This window comes from Oncorhynchus mykiss, chromosome 13, assembly GCF_057628025.1.
Source record: "Oncorhynchus mykiss isolate SJ-2025 chromosome 13, ASM5762802v1, whole genome shotgun sequence".
Lineage (NCBI taxonomy): Eukaryota > Metazoa > Chordata > Actinopteri > Salmoniformes > Salmonidae > Oncorhynchus > Oncorhynchus mykiss.
In genome coordinates this window covers 24,905,417-24,920,964 of record NC_143034.1, presented here as the reverse complement: position 1 = coordinate 24,920,964, position 15,548 = coordinate 24,905,417, and the positions used below count along the sequence as shown (strand labels likewise).

Genomic DNA, 15,548 nt, shown 5'->3' with positions numbered 1-15,548 from the left:
CAGAGGGCGATCATTTAGAGAGAGCGAGAGAGGGAGAGAGATAGAGAGAGAGAGAGAGAAAGAGAGCGAGAGAGAGAGAGAGGGAAAGAGAGAAAGAGAGAGAGCGAGAGAGAGGGAAAGAGAGAAAGAGAGAGAGCGAAGAGAGAGGGGAAGAGAGAAAGAGAGCAATAGGGAGCTAAAGTGAGGGATACACGGAGAGAGAGAGAGAGAGAGAGAGAGAGAGAGAGAGAGAGAGAGAACAGATGTTTGGCCAGGGCTTCAAAGCGGGGAGTATTCCAAGCACTTCCCCGTCCAAAACCACCACAGAACCTTTCCTTTCACTTTCTTTATTTGGCCTGATGGAACGGAGAAATGGGACGGGGCTATCAAAACGTTTCGTCAAACGACACTTATTTCAAACGTGCCTTTGAGGAAACCAAGGGATCCCGCGACGCGATTGTGTTACTCATTTCATTGCTTTGCCATAATGAACAACAGATCTGACATGTGATACGAGCTCTGAATTGGATGCGGCTGAGCCCGACTCAGGAAGACAGAATATTGAATTGAACCACAACATGCTCTTTCTGCAGAGTAAGCAGAACTAAGGGACACAGAAAGCTGAGGCTTAAAATAGAACCATAATAATTACGGAGGCTCGGGAGGTCTAAACCGAGACTGGAGAATCAGGCCTGGAAGGCAGAGACTATTCTCATCCTTGTGTCTAATCACACAAACCCTGTGGTGAGCAAGATACTGTATAGGTTGCAAGAAAGTATACGTAATGAAATCTGAAGCTAATACAGAACGAGATTATACAATTTTTTATTAAGTTTGTTTGTATTTTACCTCCTTTTTCTCACCAATTGCGATCTTGGCTCATCACTGCAACTCCCCAACGGGCTCGGGAGAGGCGAAGGTCGAGTCATGTGTCCTCAGAAACATGACCGGCAAAACCACGCTTCTTCACACACGCCCTCTTAGTCAGCCTGCAGGCGCCCGGCCCTCCACAAGGAGTCGCCAAAGTAAAGCCCCCCAGGTGAGCCAAGTAAAGCCCCCCAGGCCAAACCCCCCAACCCGGACGACGCTGGTCCAATCGTGAGCTGCCCTATGGGACTCCTGGTCACGGCCAGTTGTGACACAGCCTGGGATCGAACCCGGGTCTGTATTGATGCCTCAAGCACTGCGATAAAGTGCCTTAGATGGCTGCGCCACTCGGGAGGCCTGAACGAGATGATTTAATTAGGGAAATTGGATTAAAATCCCATCAAGACCTCCAAGTCGATACAGTATATGATATGATAAACGCTTAGTTAGGCCTCAGGGATATGATTTTGTTGGATGGGATCAAACGAAGAACAGACAAAATCCCTCTAATGACATCAGAGTCTTTTAATAACAAGTTCCTTTGAACACATTTTCGTTCCCTTTAGTGTGAACTTTGTTTGAAAAGATGGTGTAGCAAATTGGCAATGTAAAGAGACATAAAACATCACATCTATAAAAATCACCCAAGACGGGATACATCAAAGTATCGTCTGATCTAACTGAGGGGAAGTTATGAGGATACCTGAATCCTTTAGCTGGTCGGTTCCTTCCTAGAAAGTCACAGTTTTTTTTCCGAGGTCCCAAATCTTTATTGACAATGTCTAACGGGGCGGTAGACAGAGGAACTCACATCCCACTGTGGAGATTGAGTTACCTTGCTTTAAGTTTTCATAAAACATGGGGGTTTGGTTACTGTTAGCTGTGTTACAAGTGTAAGGGGATAGCGTGTTGGAAGGAAGTTCATTAGACCGTGTTATCACACTCAGCATGCCTGTGCTAAGTCCCCAGTCCTTGAACCGCTGTGTGTGTGTGTGTGTGTGTGTGTGTGTGTGTGTGTGTGTGTGTGTGTGTGTGTGTGTGTGTGTGTGTGTGTGTGTCTGTGTGTGTGTGTGTGTGTGTTCAGGGTTTGGGTTGCGGGTAAAGGTTAGGATTATGGTAAGGGTTAGGTTAAGGAAAATAGGATTTTTAATTTAAATACATTTTAGGTCACCCCGAGGATAGAAGAACATAGCGTGTGTATGTGTGTGTGTGAGAGAGACCCATCTCAAAGCTTCCTTCTAGCTAAGTACCCCCTGTGTCATGCTTATTGAAACAGGCTGGCCATTTCAAAGCATTGGAGGTGCGGCTAACACTAAGCTAGCTTTAGCCATGCATATGCTAATGGCAACAAGCTCTATTTCAAAAACCTGTAGGTTAGTCTTTTGGCCAGCTACGACCTTATAGGTATCCTCTCTGTTGAGTCGACTGACGTAGATTAGCAACCCTTGTGCCTCTGGGTGAAAAGCTACGCTAACGCTACGGGTAGTATGTATAGTATGACTAATAGCCAGCTAAGCTATCTGTTGGCTTATAAGTAGGACTTCCTGATTGAAGCTGGCTATCCATTTTAACAGCCTGACCAGGACATCCTTTAAGCAAACCCCTCTAGTGCTAAACGCTCTTTGATTGAAGCTGTCTGTCCGATTTGATTGCCTAGAGGTGAGGCAACAACTTTTAAAGGAAGTTGTAGGATCTTCATTTGAGCGAGTTTTGCTACAGCAGGAACATAATCATGCAGCAGGAAATTAGAATTATTATGTGGATTATAAGTAATATAATACATTTACATTTTGTAGGGGTTGATACATTTTTCGTAAGGGAAAATCAAGTCTGAAATTTCAAAGTGGAAATTACAGCCTTTTTAAACCTCAAATACAATACAAGGTTCTGTACGGAAAGTTCTCCTGCAACAGGGTGATCAAATTCATATCCTACATCTGTATGGCCTCTTGTGTGTGAGGCCTTGTCTTCAGCAGCCCTCTGGCCAAGATTCTGACGGTTTACAACCTTATCGGCGTGACTGAAGACAGAAGAGCGGGCTAGGCTGTCCGTTTCAAATGTAGCCTCAAGGTGAGACTAGCCCTAAGCTAGCTGTAGCCTGAGTGATGGAGTGTAAGATTTGACACAAATGGAGTTCCTCCCTATGTAAAACTTGGCCCAGTGCTTCCCCCTACTTAAGCTGACCTACACAGGGCCCCAGGCCAAGGCAAACAACACCCACATCCCGGACCAGCCAAAACTCAGTCAAAACTGGGTAGATTTCAGGAAAGAATATGTGGGTTAGTGGGGGCTATGCCAACCTAACTTTCTCCGCTGTTGGCACAGCAGGCAGCGAGAGAGGGGAGGTGGGGGTGGTGTGTGTGTGCGTTTGAGCCTGTGTGTGTTTATGCGTGCGTGTTTGCATGTGCATACATAATTTCACGCATGTGTGAGTACATGACCATGTGTGTGAATGTGTGTTAAGGCGGGTTTTGTATGGTAAGCGTGCCTAAGCTCTTTAGGACTATGGTGACAAATTCCCCCTTCAACCTGGCAAAGATCGCATAGAGAGAGAGAGAGGCGAGGGGCAAATGTCTTCTCCGGCTGGGCTTGTGGGCTGAGGGAGCGGCACAGTAACCCAGAGGGATCTTGTTTGCTGCATAGCATCACAGTCCTCCTGCAAGATCCATTAGGCCGGGGTAAGCACACAGAAAATAGGGGGATTTTCCATATTCAGCCACAGTATGAAGCCACAGCATGGAGGCCCAGTTGCATTGATTAACCAGTCATTTTCAAGAAACTATGGCATCAGATTTGTTAGCGTATGGTCAACAATAACAGTGCCAAAACTGAAAAAATTAAGACCGAACAGTCTTCAAAGACTATTTTATATAATATACATTTCATTTCATTCACCTACAGTTGAAGTTGGACGTTTACATACACCTTAGCCAAATACATCTAAACTCTGTTTCTCACAATTCCTGACATTTAATCCTAGTAAAAATTCCCAGTCTTAGGTCAGTTAGGATCACCACTTTATTTTAAGAATGTGAAATGTTGGAAAAATAGTAGAGAGAGTGATTTATTTCAGCTTTTATTTCTTTCATCATTCTTTCACATTCCCAGTGGGTCAGAAGATTACATACACTCAATTAGTATTTGGTAGCATTGCCTTTAAATTGTTTAACTTGGGTCAAACGTTTCGGGTATCCTTCTACAAGCTTCCCAAAATAAGTTGGGTGAATTTTGGCCCATTCCTCCTGACAGAGCTGGTGTAACTGTGTCGGGTTTGTGGACCTACTTGCTCGCACATGCTTTTTCAGTTCTGCCCACAAATTTTCAATGGGATTGAGGTCAGGGCTTTGTGATGGCCACTCCAATACCTTGACTTTGGACTTTGTCCTTAAGCCATTTTTCCACAATGGATGTATGCTTGGGATCAATGTCCATTTGGAAGACCCATTTGCGACCAAGCTTTAACTTCCTGACTGATGTCTTGAGATGTTGCTTCAATATATCCACATAATTATCCTCCCTCGTGATGCCATTTATCTTGTGAAGTGCACCAGTCCCTCCTGCAGCAAAGCACCCCCACAACATGATGCTGCCACCCCCGTGCTTCACGGTTGGGATGGCGTTCTTCGGCTTACAAGCCTCCCCCTTTTTCCTTCAAACATAATGATGGTCATTATGGCCAAACAGTTATATTTTTGTTTCATCAGACCAGAGGACATTTCTCCAAAAAGTACGATCTTTGTCCCCATGTGCAGTTGCAAACCGTAGTCTGGCTTTTTTATGGTGGTTTTGGAGCAGTGGCTTCTTCCTTGCTGAGCGGCCTTTCAGGTTATGTCGATATAGGACTCGTTTTACTGTGGATATAGATACTTTTGTACCCGTTTCCTCCAGCATCTTCACAAGGTCGTTTTACTGTGCTGCTGTTCTTGGACTGATTTACACTTTTCGCACCAAAGTACATTAATCTCTAGGAGACAGAACGCGTCTCCTTCCTGAGCGGTATGATGGCTGCGTGGTCCCATGGTGTTTATACTTGCGTACTATTGTTTGTACAGATGAACGTGGTACCTTCAGGCCTTTGGAAATTGCTCCCAAGGATGAACCAGACTTGTGGAGGTCTTGGCTGATTTTCCTTTGATTTTCCCATGATGTCAAGCACAGAGGCACTGAGTTTGAAGGTAGGCCTTGAAATACATACACAGGTACACCTCCAATTGACTCAAATTATGTCAATTAGCCTATCAGAAGCTTCTAAAGCCATGACATCATTTTCTGAAATTTTCCAAGCTGTTTAAAGGCACAGTCAACTTAGTGTATGTAAACTTCTGACCCACTGGAATTGTGATACAGTGAATTATAAGTGGAATAATCTGTCTGTAAACAATTCTTGGGAAAATGACTTGTGTCATGCACAAAGGAGATGTCCTAACCCGACTTGCCAAAACTATAGTTTGTTAACAAGAAATGTGTGGAGTGGTTGAAAAACGAGTTTGAATGACGCCAACCTAAGTGTTTGTAAACTTCCGACTATATCATGATGATAACAACTTTGCAGGAAGCACAATAAACTGATTGCTCAATATAACTTCTGGTCACACATGCAAGTGACGTTTTTCCCATCTGAGGCCTCTTCCCTCCAGACTCTCTGTGATTTCCCATGTCCAAGGAATGACCAGGACACTGGCCCATACATAGCCTCCACTCCTCCTTTTCTCCTCCTCTTTCCAAGAGGATTCTGGGGTGTCCACCTCCTTGCCCTTCCATAAATCTCCCTTTACTAGACAGTAGCTCGTAAATCTCACAGCCAAAACTCATGACATCAGCACACACCCACCAAACATACACTCAAAGGCACACACACGCACACAAACACATTGTACAGTCTCACGTAGCGATACTGGCATCGTGTTGACACTATACAGGGAAACAGCGTCCGATAACTTCTCGCAGTAGGGATAGGGTATAACAATAACATCCGACTCGGGATTAGAAACCCGCGACTATCGAGGTAAACAGTGCGTGAAGCGGGAGAAACGGATGCTGCAGTAAAGTGGTTTTACTGCAGTGGATGTTTTGTTTCATTGGCTGTTGCTTGACCCGAACCATTCCTAACTGCATATATGATATACTGTGTAGAGATTGTATGGAGAGGGGAATAAAAAGCACAGAGTCTGGATAAGATTGGTAGAAGCTAACTTAAAAGCATAAGTTGTCATAATGCCGAGATGCATGGTGTGAGGAACATTAAAGCAACATTAAAACAACATTACAGAAATAGGTTGTCGAGTAAATTGGGAGATTGCAATGTTAAATTACCGCCCGTGTTTCTGCGATCAAAATGTCAAAGGACGTAAACAAGCAGAGCTGTGGAGACTCCAAGTTGGCAATAAAGCGCTGAAAAAGGTGACAGGGTTTCTGGGATATACAAGGCACTAGGACTTGTTTGGTTTGGCATAGCCTGCCTATGATGTCATCGTAGATTGTTGTTCTAGTTCTTTAGCCTAATGGTGGAGAGATATGGAGACGTTTGAGCATGTTTACAGTAGCCTTCAACTCCAATGACAGTCATTACACAGCTTGTTTCCTTATGAATGATATTTTTGTTTGTTTTTCCTGCACTTTTGTACTGAAACTGTCTGAGATTTTATGGATCTTTTTCAGGTTTAGTCCGTGCGCTAGTTTATGAGCGTTCAGCTCCGGTGACAGCACAGCTTGTTTTCTTATTTGTTTTTATATTTTTTGTATTGAAACTGTCCCGAGTACTGAATATTTATGGATCTTGTCCTAGTTTAGTTTTAATGTGCCCGATCGTGGGGGTATTTGGGGTTTCCAATGCAGTGTGTCAGTGCCACCAATAATTGTATCATTATGGCGTGGTTTTGGCATGCGCACAGGCAATTAACTTTTGAATATTCATCGAACAAAATATAGAAGGACTCTCACTCTAGCGTGTGACTCTTACAAAAGCTCTGGGAATCGACGCCTCATCAAGTCACATATCTCTCAAAAACATAACTCAAGGCAGCTTAAAGGCTGACCGTGCGAAACCTCACAAAAAGAGACTGAGAAGAGAGACATCTTAGTCATTTAGCGGACAATCTTCGCTAAGGGGACTTTGGACGATCAGTTCATTTGACTAAGATGGGTAAAAACAACCACATCTCACACTCATTGCGGTACTGCACGTCCCAGCGTTCACATTGTCAGATGACATTAGGTTTCCCCATTCGCCATGTATGACCTTGAATACATTGAATACTCACAGAAGAAGATCAGCATTGCAAAAACATCTACACCTCTCTTCCCATACGGAGTCTGGCGGAACTGCCGCTTTGGCTGGCGAGGACAACTGTCTCACTGTACCGACAATGAATGGGATGAGAAATACAGCAAAAAGCTGTTCAAACAGCCTGATGTCAAAAACACATGGGGCTGAAAGAGTGGGGGGGGGGGGGGGGGGTCAACCGTTGCAGGATAGTGGGTTGCTGGGTCGATTGTAAAACTAAAGAAAAAAGGGAGATTCATTAGCTTGCATAACGACTCAAAGATGTGTTAACGACGCTGTGAGAAAACACCACGCGCGCACACACACACACACACACACACACACACACACACACATACACACACACACACACACACACACACACACGCACCAATATTTGAAAGGAAGATGTCTGTGGATGTATTACTGCCAAAGGGTTTTCTGCTGATGGTAGAATGTTAGGCCGTTGTGGTTGTTAATCTTGAGTTGTGCAAGCTGTCAATGACTTGTTACCATGGCAAGTTGGAATCCAGCTCTCGTGTTGCTAAATCGAGTTTGGATCGATGAAAACAAAACATATGGGCAACATACTCACATTGACTTTTCCCTCAACTGATTTTATTCAGGGTTTAACACATAGCAAACTGTTACTGATTCAACAACTCGAGTGCCATGTCCTTGGTTTTTGATAACATTGTGAAGTACAATGAAATAGGAGGCAAACATAAGGATGACAATAGTACACACAGACAGTTATCCCAGTGCTCCCAAATAACAAGTGAGAAATAAAGCTGGTGAGGCAGAATTGATCTCTCTGCCTATGTCTCCCTGCCTCTTTCTCCTCTCAAAACTCTGCTCGCTGCCCTTTCCAAGATGGTCCTCGTAACACATCTGACTCTCCACTAAAATAAAGTGGACTATTAATTATAAGTCCACATTCCTGCTGCACAAGGCAACAGATTGGCCTGCAGCCAAACGCTGCCACACGCACAAACACACACGTACACCTTCAAACAAACCCAAGCACGCAAGCCCAGACAAACACACACCTACTCACAACACACACACACACACTCACTACTCACAACACACACACACACCGGACTGCTGGCCAAACCAGGTGGACCCAAGCCCCAGTTAGAAGACAGAGAGAATGCTTAAGGGAGCGACAGAGGTAGAGAGGGAGGAGGGGGAGAAAAGGGGGATTCTTGAGGACAAAGAGGGGCAGAGGGAAGGAAACAGGGAGTGACACCATGAGAGGAAAGAAGGAACAAGGTGCTGACTGTGCATAAGTTGGTGTGTGTGTGTGTGTGTGTGTGTGTGTGTGTGTGTGTGTGTGTGTGTGTGTGTGTGTGAGAGAGAAAGATAAGTCAAATACAACACATAGCAGCACATACAGTAAACACACTACTCACCGCTCTCGCTCTTCTCGATCACGTCCACCGTCTCCCCAGCCTGCAGGCTGATCTCAGAGTTCTCCTGCCTCTCGTAGTTGGCCACCACCACGTACTGCTCCAGCACCATAGGGTCCGAGCTGTCAATGCCTGCACGGTAGGACGGGAAAAAACACGCCGTCAGCCAGCTCCCAGTCCCCACCATGGCACCCCTACCCCGTGGTGGGCGCAAGCGCCCGCCGCCACCGCGCGCCCGGTAACGGTATGCCGCCATAGGCCGAATTCGCGCCGTTGCTCCTCCCCAGCCAATCAGAACGCTCGCTCAGGATATTATCGCTGCATTTTATTCCCAAACGTCTGGCCATATAGTGGAACCTTCCCCCGGCCCACACCAACGGACCAGGAAGCATTTGAAAGAAGTCAAAATGAAAAAGGAGGGATGAAATAAAGAGAGAGAAAAACGTGTTCTCCGTTACGGGACCTCCATAATCGAAACAAATGTCCGAAGGAAAGAGAGACGAAGGGAAGAGAGGATCAAAGAAAGAGAAAGGGAGGAGAGGACAGGGAGAGCTGCTGAACGGTTGGAGTTGGAGACAGACTCCAGTCGGGACTAGAAGAATAGAAAAAGTTTTCCTCTGGAAAATCAGTAGTGTGGCTTGTTCTCTCTCTCTCCCCTCCTCTCTCTCTCCCCTCCTCTCTCTCTCTCTGTTTGGGAGCCTGCTGTTGGACGAGGAGCAGGGGGCTGTACCACGCCAATCAAGGCAGTCAGGCCTACAGGGCCTTAAATAGAAACATATGAGTGGGACAGGGGGGAGAGAGAGAGAGAGAGAGAGAGAGAGAGAGAGAGAGAGAGAGAGAGAGAGAGAGAGGGGGGGAGAACACAAGAGTGCGGCATAACCCAAGTTGAAACGCTTTCTTCTTGTGTTTCACATAAACATAGGCCCAGCATCTGTCTCTTTCTCCTTTTTTCCCCTCTCTCTTCTTCTCATTCTAGCTCCCAATGATAAACTCTTGAGTGCCAGCAATGACTTCATTTACAAAGTTCACGTGGTGTGTGTTTGATTTAAGTCACAAGCACTGTTTGTTGACGTTTTTCTACACATTGGTACGATCGTACCAACGCTTTGGGATTTTTCATCAAAATTGTAACTCATTTCCTGCCCTCTAAAAGGCTCTACTTGATTTCTCTTCGTCCTTACTCATAAATACAATGATGTCTTATCTAACCTGAGTTTGAGCAGTTTGAATATACATTCTATGTATTCCTAAATTGATATCACAGCACTCCAGTAAAGTTAATCACCCTCCACCACTAACTCTTGGTGTAGGATTCAGTAGACAAGGACGCGGTCCGTTGCCCAGTAAATAGCAACATGTGTGTCCCTTTATGACATGTCTGTTGTTTATGTCTCTTTTCCAGGAGCATTTGCAAACATCACGAGGAAAAAAAACAAAACACTGGCAGCCATCTTTGTTTCTCTCGGCACCTAGCTAGGTCCAAGGACCTCCACTTTCTGTGCGAACGAATGTGGAAACCAAACATTGGACACACACACACACATGGACATGCATTCTGCGAGTTCTTGTGGACATTTGACTTGTGAGCAGACATAAAGGTAGTGAAGCAAGAGAAATGGTCAAAACAGAAGAACATGCGGCAGTGCAGAAGAACATGCAGGAGGCAGATGGTCCTAAAACGCACTACTGTGTGTGTGTGTGTGTGTGTGTGTGTGTGTGTGTGTGTGTGTGTGTGTGTGTGTGTGTGTGTGTGTGTGTGTGTGTGTGTGTGTGTGTGTGTGTGTGTGTGTGTGTTACTGTTGTGTGAAAGGGTCTGGGTAACAGTCATAATATTGCTGCACTACACCTAGTGGCTACTGCATGTAGATCTCTATTCTATTCTATTCTATTTGATTTATTTTCTATTCTACTCTAGTCCAATAATTATCTAAAAGAAAAATCATTACAAATATGAGTGCATAACAAGTACTGTGAGTGGGGAAATGAAGACAGTGGCCCCGTCAGAATAATTCTACACACACCCAATAGCTGTGTCCATATGAATATGATTATGCTGTATGATTGTTGCCAGCTATTGTATCGTTCTATCATTCCGCCTGTGTATTTGCTATAGCCTGGTCATAGATCTGTCCGTGCTGTCTTGTCAAATCCTATTGTCATTGCCATGCCACACCATAGACCGAGTCGGCTATACAGCACAAACAGATCTGGGAGCAAGCCTCTAATTTCAAACTAAGACCTTGGCTAAAGGCTAATATGGCCCTTGGTCAAAAGTAGTGCACTAAATAGGGAACAGCTAACAAACCTAAGTATTATAAAATGAGCTTTGCAACATCCCAACGCTACGACGTCACAAGGAAGAGAGAAGGGATTAAGAAATGTAGAGTTTTAAACTCAAGACGCTTCATTGGAACATAACACAGTTAAGTATCCCCACATGGGCCTATATAAACAAAGAGGCTAGCCAACAACACAAGGTAACGCTATTAGTCTTCACTCCTCATGGAAGATTCCCCTGTCTGCGACTGCTTAATATGGTCAAATAAAGACAAAGGCTGAGTCTCAAATCTTTCTGATGGGCCTTATATCTCCTATCTCCTATTCCCTTAACCCCTCCATCTACTCATGTTGTTTGAGAACGAGAAACTACTTTCCTTTCTCTTAACCCTTATGACAGCATAATATTACTCTGATTCCCTACAGTGAGTTCACTATTACTATATAGCCAACCCCTATGTGGGCTCGGGTCAAAGGTAGTGCACTATATAGGGCATAGGGTGTCATTTGAGATATGGCCAAAGCACATGCAGGCAAATTAACACATGTAAGGCGATACAGGGTGAAAATGGGGTCAAACTTAGTTATAAAATGACACCGGATCAACCCTCCACATGCTGCATGCTGTCTCTATGGATACGGTCGACTGTTGTGTGTACAACCAGGAAACATCATGAATCATAACAGTTGCTTATATGTTGGTGTCAATCTCATAATAGCTCGGGCCATGGCCGGGTCATTTTTTTCTTCAAAACTCACATTGACACTTCGAAAGTGGTAATACAAGGAAACAACGTTTTTTTCTCTCTCTAAATGTTGCAGCAATTACGCCTAAGTTGACTGGGAGAACATTTGGGAAATGCTCCCCAGATGCTGGGGGATTCAGGCCCTTTCTATTCCCGTTAAAAGCTTGATGTGATGTGTTTATTTCTGGAGAAAAACACATTCATCGCTGAGATGTTTATTTGCAGAGCTGCAAATTCTATCACAAATTCTATGTTCTCTCTCTCTCTCTCTCTCGCTCTCTCTCTATCTCTGTCTCCTCTCTCTCTGTCTCCTCTCTCTCTCTGTCTCCTCTCAATTCAATTCAATTCAAGGGGCTTTATTGGCATGGGAAACGTGTTAACATTGCCAAAGCAAGTGAGGTAGATAATATACAAAAGTGAAATAAACAATAAAAATTAACAGTAAACATTACACATACAGAAGTTTTAAAACAATAAAGACATTACAAATGTCATGTACAGTGTTGTAACAATGTACAAATGGTTAAAGCACACAAGGGGAAATAAATAAGCATAAATATGGGTTGTATTTACAATGGTGTTTGTTCTTCACTGGTTGCCATTTTCTCGTGGCAACAGGTCACAAATCTTGCTGCTGTGATGGCACACTGTGGAATTTCACCCAGTAGATATGGGAGTTTATCAAAATTGGATTTGTTTTCGAATTCTTTGTGGATCTGTGTAATCTGAGGGAAATATGTATCTCTAATATGGTCATACATTGGGCAGGAGATTAGGAAGTGCATCTCAGTTTCCACCTCATTTTGTGGGCAGTGAGCACATCAGTGAGCCTGTCTTCTCTTGAGAGCCATGTCTGCCTACGGCGGCCTTTCTCAATAGCAAGGCTATGCTCACTGAGTCTGTACATAGTCAAAGCTTTCCTTAAGTTTGGGTCAGTCACAGTGGTCAGGTATTCTGCTACTGTGTACTCTCTGTTTAAGGCCTCTCTCTCTCTCTGTCTCTCATTGTCATTGATTGACCATCATGATCTTAGATCTACATGGTGAACTCAAGCGTAAAGAACCAGACTGACTCCTGGTTTCAACTGTACTGTGTAACACACTGTGGCCAGGCAGCAACAGTTTGGCAAGGTGCCTAAGGCTCTGTGTTTAAAGTGCATTGAATGTTTGACAGCCATCCAGTCAGGCAGGTCCATAGGGATGCAGAGATTAAAGTCAGTAAAGTACGACAGAACGTGAACGGTTGATCTTGAGCAGATGGGTAAGAAAATAAACAGAAACCAGTGACAGTCAGTGAATGCATGCGAAGCAAAAGAAGTGAAACCCTACCCCCCCCCCCCCCCCCCAAAAAAAATGGACAAACATGGAAAAGCCATTGAGCATGTGGTTATAGAAAGCAGAGCCACCACAACACACACACCAGCATTGCGACATACACACAGGCACAAGCGTATGCACCCCACCCACGCAACACAGGAGGCTGCTGAAGGGAGGACAGCTCTTAATAATGTCTGGGAACGGAGCAAATGGAAGGGCATCGAACACATGGAAACCATGTGTTTGATGTGTTTGATACCATTCCACTGATTCCGCTCACAGCATTACCACGAGCCCCGTTCTCCCCAATCAAGCTACCACCAACCTCCTGTGACACGCACACAAGTAGGACTACCTGAGGCCTCTTTCCTTGGACTGTCGGTAAAGCCGTACATCCACACTGTAGGTCCGAGGAAGAGGAGAAGAAAGGGAGGAAGAGAGGAAAAGGGGATGTTATTCAGTCCATGGTGCTCAGCACACAAACATCTCATCAACATCATATTGTTCCTGTTATTCCCTCCTGATCACAAACAACAGGAACTGAACAGTCTCTACAGCGCAAACCAAATATAATATCTTTGCAATGGTAGAGAGCACTGATTCACATCAAAACACAGTGTTTTGCAGAAAGCACATCAATCCATGTTCGTGTGGTTGTAATTCACTGCATAAGACCATCACAGAAGACTGTTATTGCAGACATGTCTGCTGTCTTTCTTCAGCAACACATATTGTAGCAATTGAGAGTGTAACAGTAGAATTGAAATAGCCTCGCATGATCCTGGGCCGACACATATTTTCGTGGCACACCCCTCCCTTCATCCCGCTCTCTCCCTCAATCCCGTCCTGGATTGTCAGGGGGGAGGGGGGGGCTCCCCTCTACAAACACAGCTCAGACATCCCCATCTCGTCAGGAAATTAAATGTCACACATCAGCAGGGTGTGTGTGTCAGTGTGTGTGTGTGTGTGTGTCCATTATATCAAAATCTGTGAAAACTGGGTATTAGAAAAAAGGTAGAGGAGGGGGACAAGGCAAGGGTATCTGTCGTCATCAATGAGGTTTTACATTTTGAAATTTCCTGTCCAAACTATCCTTCTCTTCTCGGAAGCGCTGTCTGAAATCATCCTTCACCTGGGCACACAGACAAAACTAGAGCTGTCTGGGCCGGCCATAAACCCCAACCATAACCAATATGAAGGGTTGGGAAACAACGACAGCATGGAACCAGCGTCCTGCAGAGAACAAGGAAAATGTCCCAACCGAATGCATAGTAGGATATCATTATCTTGAAAATATTGTGGGACATTCTCCCTGAAATAATTTCAGGAGGGAATTCATTCGAGCCAGAACACCACAGGAGGTCCCTCTTTCCCACCCTGTGAACCTCGACCCCTACCACACCTCCACCCCATTCCCTCACACTCCCTTGCTGTGAGGGAAAATTCACATCCATTTCAGTTTTCAAATGATATAATAAAGGTCAGAGCCTCTCTCTCGCTGTTTCTCTCTCTCTTTCTCTCCAGAGTCGCACGGAGCTGAGGAGATTGATGCTGGTCCCCCGAGGGAGGCTTGTAGAGTGGCCGGGTCAGCCGGCTCAACCCCAGTTAACATACACCCTCCAAACTAAACCCGGCTAGCGAGAGATGAGACGTTTCTTTCAGCGCAGCACTCAACATATGATTGATATTAACTGGAGAGTGGAGAGACCGCTGCTGCATGCACACACAGAAAGACACACACACACACACACACAAACACACACACACACACACACACACACACACACACTGACTGCTTAATTCCTTTCAGGGTTCTCTGATGATGGCCCACTAACCCGAGCAGACTCCAGTCACTGTGTTTTCTTTTTCCCTCCTGCTGGTATGGTGTGGGTCATTTACCTCATTCCACCAACCCCACAACGTCCACATTACCCAGCAATTAAGGGACTTGTGGCGGTGACAAATTGCATTTTCTAAGGTCAATCATTTCCAGGTTTTGTTTGGAACGACTTATTAGCCATCTGTCCCGTAATTTTATCGATTTAGTAGATTATGTTTGGAAAAGCTAGTTGCTGTCTGGCTCTCTCTATCTCTCTCCCCGCTCCTTCTCTCTCTCTCTCTCTCTCCCCCCTCCTTCTCTCTGTCTCTCTCTCCCCGCTCCTTCTCTCTCTCTCTCTCTCCCCCCTCCTTCTCTCTGTCTCTCTCTCTCCGCTCCTCTCTCTCTCTCCCCGCTCCTTCTCTCTGTCTCTCTCTCTCTCTCTCCGCTCCTTCTCTCTGTCTCTCTCTCTCTCCCCCCTCCTTCTCTCTGTCTCTCTCTCTCTCCCCGCTCCTTCTCTCTGTCTCTCTCTCTCTCCCCGCTCCTTCTCTCTGTCTCTCTCTCTCTCTGTCTCTCTCTCTCTCCCCGCTCCTTCTCTCTGTCTCTCTCTCTGTCTCTCTCTCTCTCTCCGCGCTCCTTCTCTCTGTCTCTCTCTCCCCGCTCCTTCTCTCTCTCTCTCTCTCCCCGCTCCTTCTCTCTGTCTCTCTCTCTCTCCCTGCTCCTTCTCTCTGTCTCTCTCTCTCCCCGCTCCTTCTCTCTGTCTCTCTCTCTCTCCACTCCCTCCTTCTCTCTGTCTCTCTCTCTCTCCACTCCCTCCTTCTCTCTGTCTCTCTCTCTCCACTTCCTCCTTCTCTGTCTCTCTCTCTCTCCCCG

At 45.3% G+C, this 15,548-nt stretch overlaps 1 protein-coding gene across 5 annotated transcripts in view; it reads right to left on the bottom strand.

Annotated features, from left to right (window-relative positions):
- The window catches only part of LOC110485783 (SH3 and PX domain-containing protein 2A), a 115,210-nt gene that overhangs the window by 31,861 nt on the left and 67,801 nt on the right, over positions 1–15,548 (bottom strand). For 3 of the 5 annotated variants that reach the window (XM_090195862.1, XM_090195864.1, XM_090195865.1), the window contains exon 7: positions 8,524–8,652. In XM_090195862.1, the coding sequence (XP_090051988.1) occupies positions 8,524–8,652 (129 nt within the window). Of the gene's footprint in view, positions 1–8,523; positions 8,653–13,214; positions 13,260–15,548 lie in introns of all 5 variants that reach the window. The other 2 variants (XM_090195861.1, XM_090195863.1) reach the window with 1 other exon arrangement.